The following is a 26,911-nucleotide window of genomic DNA, read 5'->3' on the forward strand; positions in this document are numbered from 1 at the left end:
ATGGCTCGCTTTTCCAAACTGAGTGATCCAATATTAGGCAACCATCCAATATTCGGTAATCTACCCTTACTAGTCTAAAATGAGTGAATAAAGTACTACTTTATTACTGCATTTTGGATAATAGATATTTGTTATATAAAAGTGTAAGGGCGCAAATTATTTTTGGAGTGAATAATTTGCCCTTACACTCGAATATAATACTAGATTTTATCCAAAGCCTCTGTTGGTTGCAACTAGAACATTAAAAAAAATTACAGAAGTGACAGCAGTGACAAATTTATACCAATTAGGAAGCTATGTTTGCGTTGATGTCATGGAAATGCAGCATAATTTTCTGTATGGTCTCTGGAGAGTAATAGAGTACTTTTTCTATCTCAAATCAGTGAATAAAGATCACTTTATTAGTGCATTTTGGATAAATTAAAAAAAATTTTTTAATATTTTTGATTTTTTAAGTCAAAGGCGCCTCTTTTGAAAGAGGAAGTGCGTTAAGTCTTTAAGGCACGCCACCAACGAATTAAACGAATTAATAATTTACTTAATTAGCTCCATTATTTCTTTCCAATCTCTTTATTTTTATCGTGTTTTTATTATCTAACTATCCTTCAAGCTTCCCAGAATCTCTACAATTAACACACAATTTTAGATCGACAAAAGCACCAAAAACTTCACTATTTTTTATTAATTTTTGATCAAAACTTGTTTCAAGACTGTTGTCGACCTTTCGACCTTAAATTAGACCGATCTAAGAGATCAACACTTTTCAAGGTTTCTTACTGTTACCACTAGACACAAAAAAAAACAAGATTTTGAAGGATAAAATTCGTCGTTATTAGCCGGAATTGTACCAAATTCCGCTCAGTCTGACTTAAAGATGTACGACGCCGCCGTCCCCAACCGAATCCTCGAGTTCTATTCCGGCAAAACGGTCCTCGTAACGGGCGCCTCCGGTTTCGTCGGAATAGTCCTCATCGAAAAATTACTACGAACTTGCTCATGCTCCAAGATTTACGTCCTCTTCCGCAACAAACACGGGAAGAATGTCACTCAGCGTCTCCAGGAAATCCTCCGAGGACCGGTAAGAACTCCAGGAGGTTAACACCACTTCTTATTATCTCCGTAGCTGTTCGAGAGCGTCAAGAAGATGCACGGCGAAAAGATTTTTGATAAAGTCGTGGGAATTCCGGGAGATGTTGGTCTCGAGGAGTTGGGTCTCTCGCCGGAAGACCGCCGGAGATTAACAGAGGAAACTGAAATAATCTACCATGCAGCGTGCATTGTGAAGTTCGAGGATTCTTTCAAAAGCACGATTCTGACCAACGTCAGAGGCACGAAGTTGATGCTGGAGTTGGCGAAGCAGTGTAAGAAGTTGCTGGCGTTTTGTCACATCTCCACGGCGTTCTGCCACGAAAACCAAGAGATCGTCTTCGAGAAGACGTACCCGCGGCCTGATAACCCTCACCGTGTCATCCAACTCTGCGAGTTACTCGAGGAAGACGTGTTGGAGAGCACCAGCAAGAAGTAATTAAGACAGTTGGGGGTTGTTCTCTTATGATTATCTTTCAGATTGTTAGGGGAGAGGAGCAACAACAATTACACCTTCTCGAAGGCTCTCGGTGAAGCTCTGATCGAAGAAGTCATGGACGAGTTGCCGGTCATCATCACACGACCTTCAGTGGTGGTACCAATGTGGAAAGAACCAGTTCCTGGGTTAACAATGAACTTGAATAACATGTCAGGGTTACTTGTAGGTGCAGGCAAAGGAGTCATCAGGACTATGTACGCTCGCAAAGACATCTTAATCGACTGTTATCCTGTTGATGTTTTGGCAAACATGTTAATTGTCGCTGTTTACGACAACTACACGTACAAAACTCGGCGAATTTACAACGCTACAGCTTCTGAAGACGCGCAACTGTTAGGACTCACCATGCAAACGGTGTTGGATGCGTCCAAACAACAAATAAATAAAATTGCTTTCAGCAAAATTCTTTGGTACCCTAATGGTACTTTGAAGGAGTCGAGAATCGCGCATAATTTGTCCTTCTTTTTCTTTCAACTGGTACCGGCGGTTTTCGTAGACGCCATACTTCTTCTTGTCGGTGTTAAGCCCTTGTAAGTCGTAACACTTGATAGTGATTGTATTTAACATTTTCCTTCAGTTTGGTGAGAATTCAGAAGCGGGTTTGGAAATCTTACAGAATGTTTGAGTACTACGGAAACCGGAAATGGTGTTTTGACAAAACGAACAGCAACGCAGCTCGTAGTCTGTTGAATTCAACAGAAAAACAAATGTTTCAATTAACCAACGATGGGTTTGATATTCATGATTATTTGTACCAAGGAGCTTTATTTGTTCGCCGCCATTTTATGAAAGATCGAGATGAAGATATTCTGACTGACGTAAAACGCGTGAAAATGTGAGTTTTGTGAAGATCTTCACATGAAGAAGAGACAATTTGTTTTATTTTTTTTTAGGTATAAATATTTGGATGTCTTCTGTAAACTCTTCTTCGTAGTCATCGTTCTTTATTATTTTTGTAAATTAGTATTTTAACAGACGCTAATAAAGGAATGTTATTAAAGAAACTTTCTTCTTTTTCCGGAGAGCTGTCATATTTAAAGAGCAAAAGCGCTCTAAATTTTCTGCGCGTTGTCAACATCCTGCATCCAGCTCTTGAAAACAAATCAATATTGGCGAAACCGGCTCAAAAGTGATGCGCTCAAAGCGCACCGTTTAGACCGAAATATCTACCAAACTAAAAGATCTTCTTCATATTATTAACAATAAAATGATGGACTCCGACAAGTCTTTAGATGAGGCTTGCAGCGATGATGCTCTTCCTGTTCCCATCCAAGTCTTTCTGTGGCGACAGATAAGGTTAGGGCTACTTAATCTCGTATTTTTTACTAATTGCGATCAATTTTAGCCCATTTGTTAAGCCCAAATTGGGGAAACTTCACGAAGCTTCGTGCATGGTAAGTTCTTTTGTCTCTACTGGAGGTGGAGGTAACTGTTATTTCTTGTATTTCTTTTTAGTTTTGTCAGCATTCCATGACGGGTCATCATGTAAGTCAAATTTAAAAAAAAAATCTCAAAATTTTCGGTATAATTTTAGGAGCTCAAAGAAGCTTGCAAAATGTTTGAGAGAGTTTTGGTGCAGAATCTTCAAACTGGTTTGAAACCTGACTTGTCTCAAGCAATTCGTTCAATTCCTCGCTGGCGGTTAATACAAGCGTCTCTTCCACATGTTATGCATTCAGCGGCTTCGTTGTTATTTAATAGGTACGAATTGAGTTGGAAAATGGTTTTTGGTTCTTGGTTTGTAAATTGAACTTTCGCGGGTTTTTTTTAAAGTGCAGATGCCAGTTTTACCGACTAGCGTGGCGCGTTTGAATCAAAAAGCGATCTTTGTCATCTACGGCAGTGTTGCCAGTGGACGCAGGTCTAGGAACTTTCTCGTGACTCACCAAATTACATTGTCATAACTTAAGAACTAACAAAGATAGGATTTTTAATAGTAAAAAGTTTTTGGTTCCTCCTAAAAAAAATTTTCTAAAATCTGTTTTTCTTGCTCTAAAAGTTTGCAATTTGGTACCGTTAGTAAACATTTTAGAGCCAGTAATTTCACCAAATTACATTGTCATAACTTAAAAACTAACAATGATACGAATTTTAACAACACAAATTTGTAAATTTTTGGTTGGTCCTAAAATGAAATTTTCTAAAATCTCTAATGTTTGGTCTAAAATTTTGAACTTTGGCACAGATTATGACCACACTACAAGTAGTAACCTAACTAAATTTCATTGTCATAACTTAAAAACTAACAAGGATACGAATTTCAATAATTAAAAGTTGAAAGTTTTTCGATCGTTCTGAAATGAAATTTTCTAAAATCTGTATTACTTGTTCTAAAATTTTGCAATTTGGCACAGTTAATGAACATTTTAGAAGTAGTTATGTCATCAAATTTTATTGTCCTAACTCAAAAACTAACAAAGATACAAATTTTAATGATAAAAATTTGAAAGTTTTTGGTTCGTCCTAAAATGAAATTTTCTAAAATCTGTATATCTTGTTCTAAAATTTTGCAATTTGGCACAGTTAATGAACATTTTAGAAGTAGTAATATCATCAAATTTTATTGTCCTAACTCAAAAACTAACAAAGATACGAATTTTAATAATAAAAATTTGATAATTTTTGGTTCGTCCTAAAATGAAATTTTCTAAAATCTCTATTGTTTGATCTAAAATTTTGAACTTTGGCACAGATTATGACCACACTACAAGTAGTAACCTAACTAAATTTCATTGTCATAACTTAAAAACTAACAAGGATACGAATTTTAATAATTAAAAGTTGAAAGTTTTTCGTTTGTTCTAAAATGAAATTTTCTAAAATCTGTATATCTTGTTCTAAAATTTTGCAATTTGGCACAGTTAATGAACATTTTAGAAGTAGTAACCTCATCAAATTTTATTGTCCTAACTCAAAAACTAACAAAGATACAAATTTTAATAATAAAAATTTGAAAGTTTTTGGTTCGTCCTAAAATGAAATTTTCTAAAATCTCTATTGTTTGGTCTAAAATTTTGAACTTTGGCACAGATTATGACCACACTACAAGTAGTAATCTAACTAAATTTCATTGTCATAACTTAAAAACTAACAAGGATACGAATTTTAATAATTAAAAGTTGAAAGTTTTTCGTTCGTTCTAAAATGAAATTTTCTAAAATCTCTATTGTTAGATTTAAAATTTTGAACTTTGGCACAGATTATGACCACCCTACAAGTAGTAACCTAACTAAATTTCATTGTCATAACTTAAAAACTAACAAGGATACGAATTTTAATAATTTAAAGTTGAAAGTTTTTCGTTCGTTCTAAAATGAAATTTTCTAAAATCTGTATATCTTGTTCTAAAATTTTGCAATTTGGCACAGTTAATGAACATTTTAGAAGTAGTAACCTCATAAAATTTTATTGTCCTAACTCAAAAACTAACAAAGATACGAATTTTAATCATAAAAAGTTGAAATTTTTTTTTTCGTCCGAAAATAAAATTTTCTAAAATCTGTATTTTCGGTTCTAAAATTTTGCAATTTGGCACAGATAATGAACCCTTTAGAAGTAGTCACCTCATCAAATTTCATTGCTCTAACTTAAAAACTGACAAAGATACAAGTTTTAATAATAAAAAGTTGAAAGTTTATGGTTTGTTCTAAAATGAACTTTTCGAAAATTTGTATTTCTGGTTCTAAAATTTTGTATTTTGGCACAGATAATGAACACTTTAGAAGTAGTAGCCTCCCCAAATTTCACTTTCATAATTTAAATTTAAGATCAAAAAACATGCTAAAACTCTTATTAACAGTCACTAGTTGCCGGTGAAAATGTTTGAATTTGCAACTTTGAGTGCTTTTCTTGTGCTTCTAGAATGAAAGACGGGAACATCCAGAGCCTTGGAGCAGTGGAAACCAAACTAATGTACACTTTACACTGGATAATTCTGGACGCAGCTGAAGAATGCGCCGACAGCGATTTCGAAAAAGGTCTCTACCACACTTCACCATTCTTCTATCTATTTTCAGTCCCCACAATAACCGTGAGTGCCTTTCAAATCAAAAACACCAATAAAACTAACAAAATTGCAGCTTTTCGTGTACCTCTTCGCCCCAATTTGCCACCTCCTGAAAGAATCAGACTTCCAAAATTTCCGCCTGGAAAACGGTCTAAAAATTTGGCAAGCCATGTGGGAATTCCGACATCCTGAAGCCCCGTGTTTTACCTCCCATTGCAAACCAAAACCGAAGCATTTATTAGGGAAGGGAGGCAAGCAGAAGACGCAGTTTGGAGACGTGTTTTTAGGACGTGAGTTCTATTTGAACCCCCAAAAAATCAGTTTACTGGTAAAATTTTCAGGGAAACAGTCCGGGGACGCACTGGGCCATGAAAGCCCCCCTAGTCAAGGCATCAGCGCCTCGAGTTCCGAACAGCAGCACTTATTCACTACGAGTTCTTCGGCGGCGACTGTTACAGTCACCGCCACGATTACCAAAATCACCGATGATGAGGTACAAGAGAACTTAACAGACCAATTAACACCTCTTGCGATTTTAGAATAATTGGGTTTCGTCCCCGAAAGACACAGTTTTCCCGGAAACGATCCCTGAGGAAAGCTCCAGTACTGAAGAAGAACACGTTGTTATTTTCCGGTTACCATCACTCCACGAATCCGATGGTTTCCTTCGGGACCCTTCCATTTACACCGTAAAATCGTTGAGTTTTCAGTCGGATTTCCAACTAATTTGGAGTTTTTCAGGCCGAAACGAGTCTCTTTCAACTGGCGATGAGAAAAAGCACCGCGAAGAATAACGTAAAGGTGGCGGAACCCCCAACCCCAAACGTTGAAGTCAAAGCAGGAAAACCTCCGCAGAAGATTGGTTTTATCAAAACTTCGAGTTCCTCCACGGATAAGGACTCAGTTGATAGTAGTAAACACGCGTCAACTGAAGGTGCCGCTGGTGATTTAGAAGGATCGCGGAAGACCTTGCTGACTCAAACTGGAGATATAACAGCGGCTACCTTTCTGGATGTTGCGGTCTTGAGATGTTTGTTTATCACTCATTGGCAAGAAGAAGGGATTTATTGGTCCCTCCACTACTTATACAACCGGTGATTATGAAGATTGGCAATAAAGTTTTATTAATTTAGCTTCCCCTAGGTTGAGGGACATCAATGAAGAAACCGCCGCCCAACAACAGCCCCGCCGCCGCAGCAACTCTCTCCCAATCCCGAAAATCGAAATCTCTCTCTACCAGAGCACGGAAATCAAAAAGCAGGAAAACAACAAAGATTTTATTGAAGTTCCGGAGGTGAAAGACGTGTCGCTTCTTGCAGGTACACAACTTATCGCCGTTTTAATAAACTGAGATTACTACTTTTAGAATCTCCCTACACACAAATTAAACGCACAGACGAACCAGTTCATGTAAGACGTGCTAGTGAAAAGACCAAGAAGAGGATGAAGATCGCAGATCTCAAAGCTTTTGTTGAAACTAAACTTCTATCGAAATCTGATAAAGCGTTGGAGAAAATCGGACAAGACGATCCTAAACCTCTAGGAGAGCATGCGGTGGGTTCAAGAAGAATGCTTAGTGTATGTATTTTCTCATTCTTACTGTCACTTTATCACCTTTCTGTGTTGCTTGAAGTACCTTGTAAGTGTTGATTGTTGTAATTTTGGTACTTTGTGGTACTTAGACGGGAGTTTTGCAGGAATACCATCGAAGTCTGGATACAGGAGATGAACATTTATCCAGACCGAGCTCGGCGATGTCGAGGATGTTTGAACCCGCCAGCAATTTAGTTAAGGGCAAAAGTATGCCCAGTTTGAGGTGAGTCAATCACAATTATTTTACATGTAACCAACACAGTTCTGTCTCGTGTTTGTGTAGTTTTTGTACCAGTTTTCGCCAGTTTCGTAGTTTGGAGATTGTTTTCTGTTTATTCAAACTACGAGATTAGCGGAAATGCTCTCACTATTCGTACTTACTTAAACACAAAATTTTTGAACCACTGTGTAGTGTTGTCTCTTCCACTTTTGTAAATCTTGGATTATTAGCTCGTACTAATGATCAAAGTTCTTTGTACAGGCAGCTGCAAGAGAAATGAGTTCATTGGCGGGATGGCTCATAACCAGTGCACCACTGATACCGATTTGTAAACTTCCTCGGTCGATTTCTCGCTTATTTTTTGAGTAAATTTAAATTTTTTAGTCTCATTTTACGCAGAATTTTACGTAGATTCCAAAAACGTAAGTTTTGTTAAGATCGGCCCACAAATAACCAAGTTATGGTCGTTTAAATTTTTGTGTATTTGATTCTCAGTTTATTCAAATGTTTAAAGTCCGATATCTTCCAAACTAAAAGAGGTAACTTGAAACGGTTTGCGCCATTGTCTTTCTCGCGTCTTTCTATACAAGAATCAAATTTTATCTCAATTTTAAAAATCTTGAAAAAATAACTTTTCGACCAGAGGTAATAATTACCCTTGGATTTATTTGTAAAAAATTCATTCGGTCGATATCGGGCTTATTTTTGGAGCAAATTTTAGTTATTTAGTCTCATTGTACGCAGAATTTTACGTAGATTCGAAAAACATGAGTTTCGTTAAGATCGGCCCACAAACAACCAAGTTATGGTCGTTTAAATTTTTGTGTATTTGATTCTCAGTTTATTCAAATGTTTAAAGTCCGATATCTTTCAAACTAAAAGAGGTAACTTGAAACGGTTTGCGCCATCGTCTTTCTCGCGTCTTTCTATACAAGAATCAAATTTTATCTCAATTTTGAAAATTAAAAAAAAATAACTTTTTCGACCAGAGGTATTACCCTTGGATTTATTTGTCCAAAATTAATTCGGTCGATATCGGGCTTATTTTTTGAGCAAATTTTAGTTATTTAGTCTCACTTTACGCAGAATTTTACGTAGATTCCAAAAACGTGAGTTTCGTTAAGATCGGCCCACAAATAACCAAGTTATGGTCGTTTAAATTTTTGTGTATTTGATTCTCAGTTTATTCAAATGTTTAAAGTCCGACATCTTCGAAACTAAAAGAGATAACTTGAAACGGTTTGCGCCATCGTCTTTCTCGCGTCTTTCTATATAAGAATCAAATTTTATCTCAATTTTGAAAATTAAAAAAAAAATAACTTTTTCGACCAGAGGTATTACACTTGGATTTATTTGTCCAAAATTAATTCGGTCGATATCGGGCTTATTTTTGGAGCAAATTTTAGTTATTTAGTCTCATTTTACGCAGAATTTTACGTAGATTCCAAAAACGTAAGTTTCGTTAAGATCGACCCATAAATAACCAAGTTAGGGCCGTTTAAATTTTTGTATATTTGATTTTCTGTTTATTCAAATGTTTAAAGTCCAATATCTTTAAAACTAAAAAAGATAACTTGAAACAGTTAGCGCCATTGTCTTTCTCGCGTCTTTCTACATGTATAAGAATCAAGTCTTATTAAATTTAAAAAATAATTTTTTTCGACTAAAGGTTTCTTTTAGATTTAATTTGTCCAAATCTAATTCCGTCGATATCTCGCTTCTTTTTAGAGCAAATTTGAGTTATTTGGTTTCATTTCACGCAAAATTTCGCACAGATTCCAAAACTGGGCTCAAAATCGACGTACGACAAAAAACAACCGAGTTATAAACGTTCGAAATTTTGGAATTTTAAATTTTTGTGGCGAGCCATTTTGCTTCTAAGCTCATTTCCTTCGTTGCCGCCTACTCTTGTCTGTCTTGAGCGTCTCATGTATTCTGTCTTTCTTAGCTGTTTAATAGATGAGTTAACCTCTGGTGGGTGAGTAGTGCATCTATCGTGCTCACGTTTATTCAACAAGCCTAACGTAGTCCTAGTTGAACAAATGTTGCCAATCTCCAACTAGACTAGATGCTACAAGCCTTTGCTAAAAAACGAGCTTAGTTGCTTTCAAGCTTACGCTCTTCCAAAACGCGCGTGTTAAAATCTTTCATTTTGGTGTAGATACATCGGGGAGATCCACTGGGACCGCCGAAGACCCAGCAGATTCGAGCGCCCATCCCAACCCATGGCGAATCCCATCATCACTGTGACGGAGCACACACCAACCCCATCGCCGGATTATCTAAAGCGACAGGTTTGGCGATTTTACCGTTGTGATTCTTATACTCTTCGGTGTTAAAAGGGCTCGATGGACAGCCAACTGGACGCTGCAAGCCTCTCCGGCAGCAAACTCGGGAGCTGGCAGGAGCGCAAATCTAGTCTAACTCGCTCCCAGACTGACTCCAACATCACCTACGCTGGCGAAGACGTCCCAGAAGCCCCCGGCTCTGCGTGTTACATCACCAAAGAAGGCGATATTGACCTCCAAGTTGTGCTCAAAGCAGTGCACACGGCGTCGCTTCGTGACCACACAATCTGTACTTTGAGAGTCTTAGAAGTCATCTTGAATTTAATCGAGCTTTTGATCGACATCGGAGTGTTGAAGCAATGCTTAAGAGACGAAGCTGCTGGCAACACTTCGTCCGGGCAGACAAACAGTCCTGGGAAGAGTCAGAAGATGGGGGCTCCCTTCAACTCTGCTGGTGGTGACGTGGAGCAAACATCCAAGCCTCTTACTTCGCATCGTCTTATCATGAACGTCATCTTAAAGTATGGCAATGAAGAAGTGTTGGTTACCAAAACTGACGTTTTTTTAGGGTTTTGAAGCACTTGGGATGTCCGCACGGGTGCTCCGATGGCCAAAGAGGACCAGCAGCTGAGTTTCTTCGGACGCAATGTCAGAATATCTTCGTGAAGTTGAATAGAGCCAGCACCAAACAGTTTAAGGAGTTTCTGAGGGATTATGTCAAGTTCCAGACTCTGCCGGACGTTTTGGAGTTCTTTCATTCGTACGTGGGGTACTGCATCGACCCCAGTTCTCTTCTGTCACCTCTTAGTAAGTTAGACACTAAACTGAATGTCATACTCTTTCAAAACTGACTTACTTCGTACTTCTTCGCAACACAAACAGACCACACTGTCCAAACTGACGAGGGCTTCATGTAAAAATGGGCCATAAGTTTGCTATATACAGAGTGATGACACAACACCCTTTCCAGACCACACTAAAACTAGTTAAACTTATGGCTCAACTTTATAATATACCTTGTAAGACTAGTGTATGTGCTATGCTGTGCTCCATAGAAAACTGGTCTCGTTTTCTCTTCCGCTTCCACGTTTTGAACGTTAGAGTAGAATAGAAGAGCTTTGAAAATCAATTTGTACATTGATGCGTGTACAAAACTGGAAACTTTAAACATTTCGTGCAGACCAGAAGCGGGGCTCTAGCAAGTCCGACACGGTGTCACAAGGTGGTTATGCAACCGACTTTGGCACAGGCGTCGGCGGTGGAGGTATCAGAGGCGTGGAAGGCCAAATCATGACCCACACCTTCAAGCCGTTGGTCACAAGATTCGTCGACTCCGCCAAAGAACTGAAGGCGACGGAAAACATAGTAAGATCTACAACTTCTTTTAGTCCAGGCAAAATAAACATGAACCAAGGAATAATTCGCCGGTTTTTTGTGTGCTGCTAAAAAAGTTACGCGGTGGTAAATGGCAAAGAAAACAAGTATTTGCAAATATCTAATGGATTTTACAGTTACAAAATGGTTAAAAATGGTGTGCATTACGAATTTTAAATTTTGCACGGTTAGTCCAGTTTCAAAAATGAAAAAAAATTGGCCATAATTTTTAATATGCGGAAAAGTTGAGCGACTAAATTTGTAAAACAATGACCTAAAGTTTAAAAAAAAATTCGTTTTGTTTCTATGTAATACCAAATCTTGTTTGTGTATTGCACTAATTTACCGGCCTTTATAAAATTTATTTGACAAGGACGAAATTTAAATAAATAATTTTGTCATCTTAAACTTGGGATTGATGAAGGAGAAGAATTTTTAATAATATCTATATGTAAATATACTGGGTGTTTTTGAAATGCCTGGACAAAAAAGTTCTGCGCTGTTCCAGAAGAGTATGAAGTATGAAAAACTAGATTTTCTTGCAATTCAGCCGTTGAGTCTTGATAAAAATTGATGGTTTTGCAGATTTCGAGCTCTTCTTTGCGAATTCAAGCCAGAAAACGGCAAAAATCAGCGAGAAATCGTCGTTTTGTATCGAATTAAGCGGATTTCTTTAAGAAATTTGATGATTTCGTGCAGATTTCTACTGTTTTCTTGCAATTCAGCCGTTGAATCTTGATAAAAATTGATGGTTTTGCAGATTTCGAGCTCTTCTTTGCGAATTCAAGCCAGAAAACGGCAAAAATCAGCGAGAAATCGTCGTCTTGTAGCGAAATAAGCGGATTTCTTTAAGAAATTTGATGATTTCGTGCAAATTTCTGCCGTTTTCTTGCAATTCAGCCGTTGAATCTTGATAAAAATTGATGGTTTTGTAGATTTCGAGCTCTTCTTTGCGAATTCAAGCCAGAAAACGGCAAAAATCAGCGAGAAATCGTCGTTTTGTATCGAATTAAGCGGATTTCTTTAAGAAATTTGATGATTTCGTGCAGATTTCTACTGTTTTCTTGCAATTCAGCCGTTGAATCTTGATAAAAATTGATGGTTTTCTAGATTTCGAGCTCTTCTTTGCGAATTCAAGCCAGAAAACGGCAAAAATCAGCGAGAAATCGTCGTTTTGTATCGAAATAAGCGGATTTCTTTAAGAAATTTGATGATTTCGTGCAGATTTCTACTGTTTTCTTGCAATTCAGCCGTTGAATCTTGTTAAGAATTGATGGTTTTGTAGATTTCGAGCTCTTCTTTGCGAATTCAAGCCAGAAAACGGCAAAAATCAGCGAGAAATCGTCGTCTTGTATCGAAATAAGCGGATTTCTTTAAGAAATTTGATGATTTCGTGCAGATTTCTACTGTTTTCTTGCAATTCAGCCGTTGAATCTTGTTAAAAATTGATGGTTTTGTAGATTTCGAGCTCTTCTTTGCGAATTCAAGCCAGAAAACGGCAAAAATCAGCGAGAAATCGTCGTTTTGTATCGAATTAAGCGGATTTCTTTAAGAAATTTGATGATTTCGTGCAGATTTCTACTGTTTTCTTGCAATTCAGCCGTTGAATCTTGATAAAAATTGATGGTTTTGTAGATTTCGAGCTCTTCTTTGCGAATTCAAGCCAGAAAACGGCAAAAATCAGCGAGAAATCGTCGTTTTGTATCGAAATAAGCGGATTTCTTTAAGAAATTTGATGATTTCGTGCAAATTTCTGCCGTTTTCTTGCAATTCAGCCGTTGAATCTTGATAAAAATTGATGGTTTTGTAGATTTCGAGCTCTTCTTTGCGAATTCAAGCCAGAAAACGGCAAAAATCAGCGAAAAATCGTCTTTTTGCATCGAAATAAGCGGATTTTATTAAGAAATTTGATGATTTCGTGCAAATTTCTGCCGTTTTCTTACAATTCAGCCGTTAAACCTTGATAAAAATTGATGGTTTTGTAGATTTCGAGCTCTTCTTTGCGAATTCAAGCCAGAAAACGGCAAAAATCAGCGAGAAATCGTCGTTTTGTATCGAAATAAGCGGATTTCTTTAAGAAATTTGATGATTTCGTGCAAATTTCTGCCGTTTTCTTACAATTCAGCCGTTAAATCTTGATAAAAATTGATGGTTTTGTAGATTTCGAGCTCTTCTTTGCAAATTTAAGCCAGAAAACGGCGAAAATCAGCGAGAAATCGTCGTTTTGCATCAAAATAAGCGGATTTTATTAAGAAATTTGATGATTTCGTGCAGATTTCTACTGTTTTCTTGCAATTCAGCCGTTGAATCTTGATAAAAATTGATGGTTTTGTAGATTTCGAGCTCTTCTTTGCGAATTCAAGCCAGAAAACGGCGAAAATTAGCGAAAAATCGTCGATTTGTATCGAAATAAGCGTATTTCTCTAAGAAATTTGATGATTTCGTGCAGATTTCACGTACTTTTTACACAACTGGCAAAAACGCATCTGGAATGATTTGTTTCCAAAGCAACCAGCAACTCGATTTATTATTTACTTTAAAGTCAGTGGAAATTTTATCTCGAAAACAAAAAGACTTTTACTAAAACTTTTTTCTTTTAATAGGCTCAATTTGTGACAAGAAATTACCACACTCTTTTCGTACATGCCTTTTAAAAATACCCTGTATATAAAACGAATCTAGCAATTGTTAAAAATGTTCACTTCTTTTATTGTTAGGCACAGTTTTTAATAATATGCAGAAAAAATTTCCGAAAGTTTGCGAAAACTGGACAAAAATTAGTTCAGTTGTTTTCATTTGTGTTATGTTAAATGTTTGAAGCCAATAAAATATTGGTTCAGTCTGCTTTGCAAATATTCTTGACTCTAACTATATGGAAAAAATTGATACTTTTCGTAAACAAATTTTTAAAACTTGAAATGAAAGTAGCGCCCAAAAATTGTAGTTTTATTAATTAAAAAAAAGAGTTTAGGGCCTTTTAGCGAGAACATGAAGATACATTATAGGTGAGATACAAAATTGTTGAATTTCATTTGTTATTGTTTTTGTTCTTTGTTATTCCACATTTAAATACGCTGTTTTAACTTATTTTAAACAATTTTTTTAAGTTTATTAAAACAAAACGTAGCTTTTTTACATGAAGCTGTTATTGTATTTGTAAAAATGACTTTTATCATTAACAATTTCTAAAAATGATGGACAATTTTTTTCGGGATTTTATTATTTGGATTAACCGTGATTGGAAATTACCAACTTTATTATTGCTGATTGTTGCTGAAGACAGACATAAAGACTAAAATGAAGTTTAGAAGGCAATTAAAACTGTATCTTAAATAAACTAATAAAAAGTATTTGTTTTAATGGTGGTAAGAGTTCTAGTTTTAATTTTGCGTGAATAAGTTAAGTTTTATTTTGTGGTAATTGCCGCGGTTCATCTTACCTGAATCTTTGGCAAATGAGTCTAAATTGTAAGATTTCAATAAGGATATACATAAAATCCATTCTGTTTTTTTGACGACTCTCAAAAACTAGAAGAAGTTCTTAAAGAAAATAAGTACCATGAAAAAGAATTTGCAGAAGATTAATTCTATAAGTTGCTGGAAAATTTTGTAGGTTAATTTCACTAAATGCTTCCTCAGTCTAAAAAAAGTTTTATGTTTCGACTGTGGTGCACAAAAGAATAAAATTCTTAAAATTTTGAAAAATACTTTCATATCTCAAAAATGGTAACTTGTACGAAAAATATTACAAGATCTTTTTTGTGGCAAATTTGATAAGATAGAATTCCAAGTATTTTTGCTATTGGAATCACCAGTGACAAGATATTTGCAAATATTTGTTTTCTTGGACATTTACCAGCGCGTAACTTTTTTAACAGCACACCAATAGATGTGGAATTTTGCAATTTTGTTTAAAACAATAAGATGAACTTTTGAAATTTTTGTGCGTATTTTGCCTGGACTATTTCGTTTTCCTGTCTAAATTCCTGGGATTTCCAGGGACTCTACTGCGAAGTTCGCCACTTGATGACGTACGTCAAAGAAGGACACGGCTCCGTCTTCCGAAGAGTCGCTCTTAGCGCTCTTATTGACACAGCCGACAGACCGAGTAAAAAGGAAACGAACGTGCAAACTACACGTGTTATCCGACACGTGCACCAAACAGACCTCGATGACCAAGGCGATCTTGTCCCAGACACTTCTTACACAATCGACGACAAAGGTGTAAGAAAACTGTTGTTTAAAAAACGGAGCACCTCTTCAACGTGTGCTGTAACTACGACTTTATTAAAAAATCGTTGAATTCACCAACTTCTTGTAGAGCATGTTAGAAACCGAAGCTGAAGAACTCTCGAAGATGAGTCAGAGTCCTCTGGGGAACCTGCGAAAAAGACACATTTTGACGCCGCGTCAGAGCGAAAAGGCCCTGGGGATAACAGAGCCGCCTCCAAAGACCAAAAGCAAGTCGAAACTTGGAGGAATTGGTAAGACGATCCTAGAACATGCAGAACTGTTGAGTTACACGAGTCTGTTTCAGTTAATTGGTTCAGGAAAAGTGATCAATCTTCCGTCGATGACAACGAAAACCAGGACAATGGAGATTCGGTCACGGATACTGCGACTTTTATCCGCCAGACTTCCAAATACTACCCCAACAAAGCTGGAAAGAGGTAGTATGGTAGTCATAATACAGTCGCATCTAATTTTGTTGTAGTAACGTTGGGCAAACTCTTCAAAAAGCCAAACGAAGAGTTGAAGATCGGTTTAATAAATTCGTGTTGAAGAAAGGGAAGAAGAAAGATGGAAATGCCGAGGAGTCTTCAGGGGGCTGTAAGTATGGAAAGTTCACAAGAGTAACTAAACAATCCCAATGTAGACTTCAGCCGGCGCAACTCCTTCGAACTGGGGGAGTCCTCAAGGGAGTCCGAATTCATCGTCTTCAAAGAAAGAAAACTGGTATCCACAACTCCTGTCTACCAAGGAGCCCTAAGACTATCATTTTTACTAGAAACGTGTCCTCCGGGCTCAGTCCCAGACGCCCATCTCCTCGCATCAATTCTCGATTTGGTACTCTCTAACTTTTTCAATCATTCTTATTGTAACAAATATTTTCAGCCACATTCTTCAGTAGTTGCTCGAGCAACCTTACTCATGGAGTGCGCGTACTTCGTCCACTGCTGCAACAAAGGCCAGTGGCCATCATGGATGAAGCTAAATTTCCCCATGTTTAGACCTTCCGGGCCTTTACCACCCAGAGGTCCCAACACCGGAATTCGGCGCTCCCATATAATGCAGAGAGCTGCCGGTAAAATGTTTTATCAATGGGCGGAAGTTCTTGGGCAGCGGTTAGAAGAGATCATGAATGAAGACAAGCAGCTGGAGAATAACATCGCTACGATGGTGTTAGACGAGCAGAAACAGAAGGAGCTGTTGATGCAAGACGAAGAAGAGGACTTTTTAGATGAAGGTACCTAATATAGAGTGTTTGAACAAACGTAACTAGTAAAACTTGCAGCGAGTATTAATTTGTACGGCTCGACCTGCCCGATGGCTCTTCGTCTGATGGCGTGTATTCTTCTGCACGAAATCACCGGGTTCCTGAGGGAGACGTACCAAACTCTACCGAAGTCCTCCAGGATGACGGGGAAAGAACGCCCCCCTCCTTGGGAGCGGCTGTACAGCCGGGAAGCCAACAGGAGGTGGAGCATGGCGTTGTCCTCCATGGGGCACTCTCAGACTTCTGCGCAAAGCCTGCAGTCTATAGCTGGTGATAGAGATTCAGGCCAAGCCGAGCGGAAGATTAGTTTTGTCTTACACGAACCGGATAACGAGTCTGAAGGAAGTAGCAACACCACTGTTACAATGCAGGTGAGGTTAATCCGAATTGAATACAAAATTTTATCCAATCTTCTAATTATTTGTACAGACGATGATGCAGGGCGAGGATGGGAAAAGAATGGGCCAACCCCCACGTCCTTACCTTTTGCGCAGAGGCACAGCAGCCCCCTCTGGAGGGTCGTTCAAAAGAAGAAGCTTGAAGCTAAGACGAGGGACGAAGGAAGGCAAAGATATGGAGATTGAGTGTACGACCACCCTCAAACACCCCTTATTTACGAACTAAAAGACGATTTTTTTAGGGCGCATCCCTGAGACCGTCAAACGAACGGACTCCATCCAATCCAAGCGAAAAGTCAGTTCTTTGTCAGACCGCAGCGACACTTCAGAGCCTGGAATGGCTGGAGAAGCCAGCGGAGAAGAATCTCCGGGTGTCTTAAGCGACGATCAACCTCCTGAAAGTCCGAGTGACAGTAACGACACCGATGACACGACGAAAAACATGCCGTGGATGAAAGTAATGGTGCAGGTTGCAAACTCTTTCTATTACTATTGTCCTCATCAAAACTTCTGCCACCCGTTTTGCTACCGCCGCGTCATGCGGGCCTCCAGCCGCTTGGTGAAGGCCGTCCGGAAAGTCTACGGAGAAGAATTTGGGGTTTTGGACGACAAGCTCAGCATGGACTTTGGGGGTAAAAAGAAAGGAAAAAAGGACAAATCTCAGAACAGGAAAGTCTCCGATCAGACAAGTTCGCAAGTGTCGCCAATCCGGCGGAAGGACAGCGTCGGGAAGAAAGACAAGATTGATAAGAATCTGGATGGTTCGCAGTTGAGTAAACTAGCATCCAAAGACTCCTCCAGGGATATTGCAGAGTCGGACACGGGGCAAGACTCGTCGAAACCGTCGCAAGATGGAAAACCCGCGGAGACGTCTCCTGTCTTGAAATATATTAAAAGTCAAGTGAAGGACGCTTTCCACAGTCCTCTGGCTGTGCTTCTTAAAGGCGCGGTTATTCTCTCCGAAGAACACTTCGTGGAGATTATCCCCGCGGTGTGGGAGCTACTTCTTGAAAGCAACCAGGAGGTGACGGCATCTGCTGCTTCTCTCTTCATCCTAGCTGCTGTTAAAGCCCCTCAGCAAGTCTCGGATATTATGCAGCACGGACTGTCTCACCCGGACCCCGCGATGCGAATTAACGCAATCTTGAGGTATAGCTACTCCTATAAACTTCTCTTTTGATTAGTGTTAAAACCAACAGATTCCAAGTCTTGTGGAAGATGAGGTACCAAGTATGGCCCAGAATGGAGGAAAGTGCTCATATTTTATTCAAAGTACCTCCTCCTGGCATTGAATTCACTCTACCTTCTCCGAAAATTGGAATTGAGTCTTTGGATGTTGTCGACTCTCCGTGGGAGCTGTTGGTGAAGACGAAAGTCGAAGAAGTTACCATCAATCAAGAGAGACACGTAAGGATTTCGCGTTTGTAAAAAACGCTGGAAATGTTATTTTAGAGATCGTTGGTCACGGCGACTAAAACGAGGAAGAAGCAACAAACGGAGCTGATAAAAATGGCTTTGCAAGCTCAGGATGATAAGAAAAGGGAGGAAAGAGAGAATTTTCTTATCACGACCATTCCGATTACCATTCAGGCGGCGCACGAGCCGAGTTTGTACCACACCAGTGAAGAACACGATGAAGGTTAGAAACTGACAGAATTTTTACAAGTTTATTTGAGTATTTTTATTGTTAGTTAGTTTCTTTTTGGAGGGTTGAAATATAACAAACAAGCACGGGCCAAAAATTTAGAAAATATTTTTATACATGCGTAATTTTCGTATTTGTAATGCGTTTGTAATAAAATTTCGGAAGGGTACTACTTTACTTTCGATGGTTGATTGTACTAAATTACAAAATTATAGGACAAGTGTGTCAATATTTACAAATTTTTGTTACGATGGCTAGCTCAAAATCTTCAAAATTTTCTGTAACTCCGGTAATTATACAGCTATTGTAATAAAATTTGGAGACATTGTTATGTTACTTTTGATTCGTAACTGTGCCAAATTACAAAATTATCGGTTATATATGTCAAATTTTACAAATTTTTGTTACGGTAGCTAGACAAGAGTTTTCAAACTTTTCTCATAAATGCTGTAATTCTATTAATTGTAACGCGATTGTAATGGTACATTACTACTTTGCTTTTAGTTTTTAACTGTGCCAAATTACAAAATTCTAAATCAAGAGAATCAAATTTACAGCTTTTTGTTCCGGTGCTAACCAAAAATTTACAAATGTTCTCAAAAACGCTATAAATTCAGTGAGTGTTGCATTATTGTAATGATTTGTGACATTATAATTTTGCTTTCGATTGATAACTGTGCCAAATTACAAAATTATAAAACAAATGTACAAATTTTTGTTACGATGGTTAGCTCAAAATTTTCATTTTTTTTAAATTTGCTATAATTTCGGTACTTCTAAAGCGTTTGTAATAAAATTTGGGGACATTACTACGTTACTGTTGATTTGTAACTCTGCCAAATTACAAAATTTTAAAGCAAGATTGTCAAAGTTTACAAATTTTTGTTCCGGGGCTTACCAAAAATTTCCAAAATGTTCTCAAAAACGCTGTAATTTTAGTGATTATACTATTATTGTAATGAAATTTTATGACATTACAATTCTGATTTCGTTTGATAACTGTGCCAAATTACAAAATTATAGAACAAATGTGGCAATATTTACAAATTTTTGTTACGATTAGCTCAAAATTTCCAAAATTTTCTTAAAATTCCTGTAATTCCGGTAATTAAGAAGCGATTGTAATAAAATTTAGGGACATTACTACGTTACTTTTTATTCGTAACTGTGCCAAATTACAAAATTATCGGTTATATATGTCAAATTTTACAAATTTTTGTTACGGTAGCTAGACAAGAATTTTCAAACTTTTCTCATAAATGCTGTAATTCAAGTAATTGTAACGTGATTGTAATGGAATTTGGTGACATTACTACTTTACTTTTAGTTTTTAACTGTGCCAAATTACAAAATTCTAAAACAAGAGAATCAAATTTACAGCTTTTTGTTCCGGTGCTAACCAAAAATTTACAAATGTTCTCAAAAACGCGATAAATTCAGTGAGTGTTGCATTATTGTAATGAAATTTTGTGACATTATAATTTTGCTTTCGATTGATAACTGTGCCAAATTACAAAATTATAAAACAAATGTACAAATTTCTGTTACGAAGGTTAGCTCAAAATTTTCATTTTTTTTTTAAATTTGCTATAATTTCGGTACTTCTAAAGCGTTTGTAATAAAATTTGGGGACATTACTACGTTACTTTTGATTTGTAACTCTGCCAAATTACAAAATTTTAAAGCAAGATTGTCAAAGTTTACAAATTTTTGTTCCGGGGCTTACCAAAAATTTCCAAAATGTTCTCAAAAACGCTGTAATTTCAGTGATTATACTATTATTGTAATGAAATTTTATGACATTACAATTCTGCTTTCGTTTGATAACTGTGCCAAATTACAAAATTATAGAACAAATGTGGCAATATTTACAAATTTTTGTTACGATTAGCTCAAAATTTCCAAAATTTTCTTAAAATTCCTGTAATTCCGGTAATTAAGAAGCGATTGTAATAAAATTTGGGGACATTACTACGTTACTTTTTATTCGTAACTGTGCCAAATTACAAAATTATCAGTCTTACATGTCAAATTTTACAAATTTTTGTAACGGTAGCTGGACAAGAATTGTCAAAATTTTCTTATTCATGCTGTAATTCTACTAATTGTAACGCAATTGTAATAAAATTTAGGGACATTTCTACGTTACTTTTGATTGTTTACTGTACCAACTTACAAAACTGTGGAGCAAAAGTGTTAAATTTTACAAATTTTTATTATGGCGATCAGTCAAGAATTTCCAAAATTTTCTGAAAAATGTTGTAATTCCGGTAATTGTAATGAGATTGTAATAAAATTAGATGATATTACTACTTAAGTTTCGATTAATAACTGTGCCAAATTACAAAATTATAGAACAAATGTGTCAAGCAAGCAACCAATAAAAAGCAACAGTTTGGGCATCCGGCCAATGAATTTGCCACAAAAACTACCGAGATAAGAACAATACGACCAATCAAATAATTCGTTTTTTGGGCTGTAATCACATTCTCCATTTTGTTATGAAAAGAGGGTGGATCTGTTAGAAATCTGAAAATATCTTTGCAGCCGACGACGAGCAGGCGGAGGGACAAACCCGCAACACCGGCCACCACCTCCACTCAGCCCATTCTTTGTTTCCCTCCTGCTTATGCTCGGCGGTGGTCCAGATCATAAACCTCCTCGACGATGCTGCGGTTTCCTCCGACGGAAACGCCGTATACGAAGTCGCTTACCAAGTAAACGCCACCAACTCCTTCAAGAGCAAACATTCTTCTGATTTTCTAGGTGATTTGGTGCTGTTTGGTCGAAGACAGCGCTCTTTTCTTACGTTACATCCTCGAGCGACTCACCCGCGAGAAGCAAGAACTAATGTTTAAAATCATAAGACATGTCATCAGGTTCATTCCGAAGTTACCACAACAGGCGGCGTTCGCTCTTTATAACTACATCATCGGTTACGTGATGTTTTACGTGCGGAGCCCCCATGAAGACGGACAGATGTTAATCGGGGCTGCCTTGTCAGTCTTGTGGATGGTCGTCCACAGCGTCCATGGGATCATGTTCAAGGACTTGAAGCAGATTCTGCGGAAGGAACAGTGCGATGCTTCGATTTTACTCACAGCGAACGTTCCTTCGGCGAAGAAGATCATAGTCCACGGACCCCAAGGTGAGAACTGAAGAGTTCTTTCCCAATAAACGACGATTTCCAGATCCGGACGCTGGAGGAATCCCGTCCCAATTCCCCGTGCAGGAAGACACTCAGTTTTGCGCGATTCTCCGGGAAGCCCTCGACTTCTTCGGGATTGATGACAACAGCCACAAGGAGTTCTTCTTGGTTGACTACAAAACGCGTAACGAATCTTGAGGGTGTTTCCGTGAGTTCATTGTTAATTTTTAGATCAAATTCGAAATCCGGCGTCGTACGTCCGAGACTACTACTTCTTCAAACGCTCCCAGTACCCCCAACTCGAACTAGTCCACATGAAACCTGAAGACGCCTTCAATGCTTTACAAAAACAAGAACTCCTGCACAAGTTTGTGGAAATCGGTAAAGTTCTGTTAACGTGGGCGATCTTAAAGAACGTCGACATGGTTGTCCAAAGAGTTGTGTTCCTTCACGAAGAGCTAATGAAACTTCCTTCGTTTCCCCGGAAGGCGTTGGAGTCCGATCTTGATCTGTACAAAGGAGGAGCTCTGGGAAAAGAACTGTTAGGTTTAGACGTCCTCCACAAGTTCATGTGGGTGCGCTTGATTGCACGAATGTTTGAAGCGATGGCTGGAAACTTCGCGTACTCTGGCGACATCCATCTCTTCTTAAACGTGTTAAACGGGGCGGTTATTCTTCATTCAGAAGACGCCTGCATCTTGAGGTACGTCATGGCGACGTACATAAACGCGGCGTTTCATTTCAAGAACATTTTTTCCACGAACGGGTAACTTTTAAGCTTCTGGAAATTCAGTAGGAAATTAACTTTTATTCTTCAGATATCTGTTGATTATGCCCACTCTCCTGAAGATCTACTCCAACCACCAAACCAACAAGCTCGTAACGACGACGGTCGAATACGCCGTGAAGCAGTTCTACTTGATGAACCGGAAGCCTTTTATTCTTCAGATGTTTGGTTCTGTCTCTGCAATGTTAGATACGGACGAAGAAGGGACTTTCGGGGATGCGCACAAGGTGCTTTAACCCCTCATTTAACTTTTATAAGAACGCGCTTTGTAGATTCAGTCCAGTTGTCTCTTTAACCTTCTGTTAAGTCTGGAGACGCCATCACCGGACCCTTTGAACATCGCCGAGCTGGTGAAAGAAGACAAGCCTCTGAAAGCCATCGACTTTTGTTACCACGACGAAAACGAGATGGTGACCATCCTGGATTGCATCTCCTTGTGTGTGATGGTCGTTTCGTACTCTTCCGAGAGTGTCAGAGGCTACCAGATGCTGATTATTCTAGAAGCTATTCTTCCGTGTTACGTCCAACACATCCAACTCCCTTCGTACAACAAAGAAGGGAAGACCGAGAAGGAAATCATCAACCAGCTGGCGGTCTCCATCAAGACTTTGGTCAACAACTGTGAAGCTTTAACTAAGTAAGAGCAGTTTGTTCTTCGCGGCGTTCTTTATTATTGTTTAGGAGCTACAACGGGCCCTACCGCTCAAGTCCTGAGCACAAAGGATCGAGCCAGAGGAATTACAGTCGGGGTCCTTACTCCCCCGGTTTTGACTTCGAAGACGATTCCCACTCGAAGTTCATGAGTGAGCACTCAAGAGCTAAAAGTATGTACGAGCACGATGTTGAGGACTCTGAAGTTCTTCGAGCAGAGTATCGAAGACCTCGAGACGTTTTACTTTCGCTAGTGGGTGAGTTTATGTGTCGAGCCACCACGCGCCTGGGGGAGTTGAACAAGAAGAACAACCAGGAGGGGAAACTCATCGAGCTGTTGGACCTCCGCTCTCACATTGTAATGTTGCTATTATTAAAAACTTCAGTATTTTGACTGTTGGATTTAGCGGCTTGCAGACATCGCTCACAGTTTATTGAAAGTGTCGCCTTACGACCCCGAGTCCATGGGCTGCCGAGGCCTTCAACACTACATGAGTTACATTCTGCCATCGACGGAGTGGGCTAATGACGCCATGCGACCCGCTTTGGTGACAATCCTCAGAAGACTAGACAAAGTGTTTCAGAAGATATCGAAGAAACCTTCGATTCGGGTAAGTTGGGAGTGTTAATTTCACTCGTCTGAAGAGGTAATTTAGAGGAATACCGACTGGGACGCCGCTGCTGGTCTTCTTAAAGGAATCTACGATACGATGTTGAAATACCCATACATCATGCATTGGCAGCACATCAAAGCTCTAATTAACACTTGTCAGGTGTTGATAGTCACTGATTGTTACTCCAACGAAGGATTGTCTTCGGCTACGGCGGCTTTAATGAGTCAGACTCCTCCACCGCACTTCTGTTCGATGGTGGTGCGGTTGATAGCGCTACAGATACAGAATACCAATGTAAGTAACTTCTGAGGAAGAATAAAAGTGAATTGATGCGATTTTGTTTAGGATAATTGCACTCTGGAGCAAGTTTGTGGCGGAAATTCGACGTTCTCAACGCAGGATAAAACTGAGAGTATGATAATGAATCTTATTATGCCACTATGTCTGAGAGTTGGCAGTGGTCGTAAAGGTAAGATTTTTGTTGGTTGGTAGCACTGAATTTGTTGTACGGTGATTTTTGTTGCCGTCAGTTGGTAGCGCTGTAAGTAAAACTTTATATACAGGGTGATTCTTTCAATATTAATTAAAGACGGCGTTGACATTTTTTAATGTGTCGTTTCTTACGTCAGACAAGTTTGCACAAATTTGGGAAATTTTCCTGCAGATTTTTTGGAGGCGCCAAATTTAAATGCAGTTCTTTGATTGGTTTGTTTTTTTTTTAATTTTCTGCATTTCTGGAAAATGTCAAACAATGTCACATTTGTCAGATTGTCACAAAATTGAGGGTTTTCAAACGCAGAAAAATTTAAGGGCTCGCACTAATTAATTAGGTAACCTTATAGTACACAACAAATTTTATGTCAAAATAGACAAATGTCAAATTCTGGGGGACAAAGATGCCAATCTTGTTATCTAAAAATTTCCAAGTTAATTTGTCAAATTACCAACTTGAAATATAAACCACAGTTCAGTCTGTCTTATTATCCTTCAGATGTTTTACGTTTCCGTATTTTCACGATATTTCCCAATTTTTTTACGAAAAATGACAATTTGCAAAGTTTTATTATTATCCTGGCGCCTCCACCATTTTTCATTAAATTTTATTTTATATTTTCTTTATTTTTAGTACAATTTAAATGAAATTTGTGTCACATTTTTGGTAGTACCAACTCCCAAAATGTTCCCAGAAATTATTGCGCGCACCTGAGGGACCAGTTTAATAGCTCGCACTAATTAATTACGTAGTTGTGATGCACAGCAATTTTCTTGTCAAAATTGGCAAATGTCAAATTCTGGGGGATAAAGCCAATTTCTCAAGATGCCAACTGTCACAAAGTAGTCACAGTCGATTTAGATTGCAAGTGTCCAATTTGACAGTTATTTCTTTATTTAAGGTTGAAATATTGTTGAAATTAACTCTCGAAATTTTAATATGACATGGTTGGCATCATTGTCCTCCCAGAATTTGACATTTGTCAATGTAACAAATTACAATTACAGAACTTACACGATCGTCTTTTGTACCCTAAAACATTTGCGACAGGAATGAATTACGCGACAAAAAACTCAAAATTTGTGATTTTGGGTAGACATTCACAACCTAAACCAACTATAAACTCATTAAAAAGTAAAGTTGGCAGCAGTTTCTAGCAATTTTATTATCTACAGTTGGCAGCAAAAGCGTTTAACCTTGACGCAAATCTAAAAAGCGTAACAATTAAATAATTCTTAATTAATGTTTGATGTTAATGCCAACTTTGCTAACGAGTTTCCCCTAAAAAATCGAAAGCCTGATTTACACCCAAGAATTTTCATAAATCTACACTAACATTTCAGATGTCCATGCAATGAAACAAAACGACGTGAGCTTTGCCCTTACGCTGGTCTTGCACGCAATGAGCCCCCCCAACACAAAGTCAATGGCGTCGTCAGGCCCCAACTTAAAATCAGCAGCGGAAATACGCACCGGAAGCTTAACCTTCACTGGAACTCGAGACACGAAAATCTCCTCCAAAATTAACAGTTCCTTGTATCAAGTCTCTTTCCTTGGTAAAATTTCCAGTTGATTTCAACCCAATTTTAATAAATTTTCTAGCTCTGAAAATCATGACAATTTGCTTCGAAGGCGAACTAATAACCGTTTGGACAAAAATCGCAAGAACTATGAGAGAACTAGGGAAACGAAACGAAGCGGCGAGTTTCTTATGGGATTTTCTTGATTTTGTAGTGACGCATCGCACGCCACTGTTTATTTTGATGCAGCCGTTTATTTTTCAAAAGTTGGCACAACCGCCCATTTCGGATTTCGAGCGTAATATACATTCGAGGATTCGGGATAAGATTAGGGGGATTGAATTACCATTCCCGAAGAGTCGAGGGGCGCTGTTGATGGAACTCGCGCACCAAATGAAGGAGTTGAAGGAAGAACTCGAAGACAGTAGGTTTTTTTTTGTTTTTCGCCCCACTAAAACTGGTTTTTAGCGTCGGATAACACCGACTCTAAGAAACCGGAGGGTGGGCAGTCCACCGTTCAAATGACCAGCGAAACGAATCATGGGCGGCAAAGACACTCTCTTATTGGGTTGTTTACTGGTGACCATGGGACCAAAGGGTCGACTGATCATCCCCATACTACTCTCCCGGCGAAAGGTAAGAAGGTGATGGGTTGACCGTGGTTTTAAGGGTTGTTTTAGTACCAGAATCTTCGACTAGCACTACTAGTCAATCAACACCCATCCAAGCGGGGAGTGAGGGGCAAGACCCTAATGGTAATTCAACTCCTTGTAACGCAGCACCTGGTCAGTTTCAACACTTCAACTTTTTAATTGCATGTTTTAACCCCCAGTTTAATATCTCTTCACCAGTGTTAAGTTGTGTTTGCAGTACCCTCATTGGTCCAGGGAAATTAGATCGAAAATGGCCGTTAAAAAAATTATTAAAGTTTTTTAAACTTGGCAGAAAAAATTACCAAAGGCATTAGAAATTAAATAAAAAAAGTTCTGTCACCCAACGTAGGAGCTTCATCCCCTAAAATTGAGAAAAATACTCCAAAAAATGGTTTTTCTCATTTATCTTCTAAACTATTCTCTTTAGAGCAAATATAGAA

The 26,911-nt window shown here is 38.3% G+C and overlaps 2 protein-coding genes across 2 annotated transcripts in view; both read left to right on the forward strand.

Annotated features, from left to right (window-relative positions):
* LOC148177818 (putative fatty acyl-CoA reductase CG8306) lies at positions 1-2,718 on the forward strand. The gene is made up of 12 exons (XM_088033406.1): positions 1-55; positions 94-141; positions 258-406; positions 457-483; positions 547-583; positions 647-778; positions 837-1,078; positions 1,124-1,521; positions 1,567-2,115; positions 2,163-2,420; positions 2,479-2,501; positions 2,561-2,718. The coding sequence occupies exons 1-12, from the start codon at positions 1-3 to the stop codon at positions 2,716-2,718; spliced, it is 2,076 nt and encodes a 691-aa protein (XP_087889532.1).
* Positions 2,692-26,911, forward strand: part of unc80 (unc80, NALCN channel complex subunit) — a 27,542-nt gene continuing 3,322 nt past the window's right edge. Inside the window, exons 1-42 of the mRNA XM_088031629.1 lie at positions 2,692-2,881; positions 2,931-2,979; positions 3,041-3,070; positions 3,120-3,286; positions 5,447-5,615; positions 5,665-5,881; positions 5,933-6,084; positions 6,131-6,280; positions 6,333-6,685; positions 6,735-6,910; positions 6,958-7,169; positions 7,289-7,407; positions 9,353-9,382; positions 9,566-9,698; positions 9,747-10,213; positions 10,261-10,499; positions 10,873-11,057; positions 15,065-15,337; positions 15,387-15,549; positions 15,603-15,735; positions 15,780-15,895; positions 15,942-16,132; positions 16,181-16,532; positions 16,581-16,933; positions 16,992-17,148; positions 17,203-18,109; positions 18,160-18,367; positions 18,413-18,599; positions 21,153-21,322; positions 21,372-21,753; positions 21,797-21,937; positions 21,985-22,519; positions 22,572-22,767; positions 22,813-23,177; positions 23,222-23,549; positions 23,599-23,802; positions 23,848-24,099; positions 24,151-24,274; positions 25,642-25,854; positions 25,901-26,242; positions 26,287-26,454; positions 26,499-26,603. Coding sequence (XP_087887755.1) covers positions 2,793-2,881; positions 2,931-2,979; positions 3,041-3,070; positions 3,120-3,286; positions 5,447-5,615; positions 5,665-5,881; positions 5,933-6,084; positions 6,131-6,280; positions 6,333-6,685; positions 6,735-6,910; positions 6,958-7,169; positions 7,289-7,407; positions 9,353-9,382; positions 9,566-9,698; positions 9,747-10,213; positions 10,261-10,499; positions 10,873-11,057; positions 15,065-15,337; positions 15,387-15,549; positions 15,603-15,735; positions 15,780-15,895; positions 15,942-16,132; positions 16,181-16,532; positions 16,581-16,933; positions 16,992-17,148; positions 17,203-18,109; positions 18,160-18,367; positions 18,413-18,599; positions 21,153-21,322; positions 21,372-21,753; positions 21,797-21,937; positions 21,985-22,519; positions 22,572-22,767; positions 22,813-23,177; positions 23,222-23,549; positions 23,599-23,802; positions 23,848-24,099; positions 24,151-24,274; positions 25,642-25,854; positions 25,901-26,242; positions 26,287-26,454; positions 26,499-26,603 — 9,502 coding nt within the window. The 5' untranslated portion in view covers positions 2,692-2,792. The remainder of the gene's footprint in view (positions 2,882-2,930; positions 2,980-3,040; positions 3,071-3,119; positions 3,287-5,446; positions 5,616-5,664; positions 5,882-5,932; positions 6,085-6,130; positions 6,281-6,332; positions 6,686-6,734; positions 6,911-6,957; positions 7,170-7,288; positions 7,408-9,352; positions 9,383-9,565; positions 9,699-9,746; positions 10,214-10,260; positions 10,500-10,872; positions 11,058-15,064; positions 15,338-15,386; positions 15,550-15,602; positions 15,736-15,779; positions 15,896-15,941; positions 16,133-16,180; positions 16,533-16,580; positions 16,934-16,991; positions 17,149-17,202; positions 18,110-18,159; positions 18,368-18,412; positions 18,600-21,152; positions 21,323-21,371; positions 21,754-21,796; positions 21,938-21,984; positions 22,520-22,571; positions 22,768-22,812; positions 23,178-23,221; positions 23,550-23,598; positions 23,803-23,847; positions 24,100-24,150; positions 24,275-25,641; positions 25,855-25,900; positions 26,243-26,286; positions 26,455-26,498; positions 26,604-26,911) is intronic.

The sequence above is a fragment of the Gnatocerus cornutus genome, chromosome 3, assembly GCF_029298725.1.
Source record: "Gnatocerus cornutus isolate USDA-ARS CGAHR chromosome 3, icGnaCorn1.1, whole genome shotgun sequence".
In the NCBI taxonomy this organism is placed as follows: domain Eukaryota; kingdom Metazoa; phylum Arthropoda; class Insecta; order Coleoptera; family Tenebrionidae; genus Gnatocerus; species Gnatocerus cornutus.

What these genes read in the sequence shown, in the direction of transcription:
- LOC148177818 (XM_088033406.1), top strand. Translation starts at nt 1, where the DNA reads ATGGCTCGCTTTTCCAAACTGAGTGATCCAATATTAGGCAACCATCCA. An exon ending in ACTTTTCAAGGTTTCTTACT is followed by an intron (nt 779 to 836) that starts GTTACCACTAGA and finishes CGTCGTTATTAG; the next exon opens with CCGGAATTGTACCAAATTCC. An exon ending in TTGGAGAGCACCAGCAAGAA is followed by an intron (nt 1,522 to 1,566) that starts GTAATTAAGACA and finishes ATTATCTTTCAG; the next exon opens with ATTGTTAGGGGAGAGGAGCA.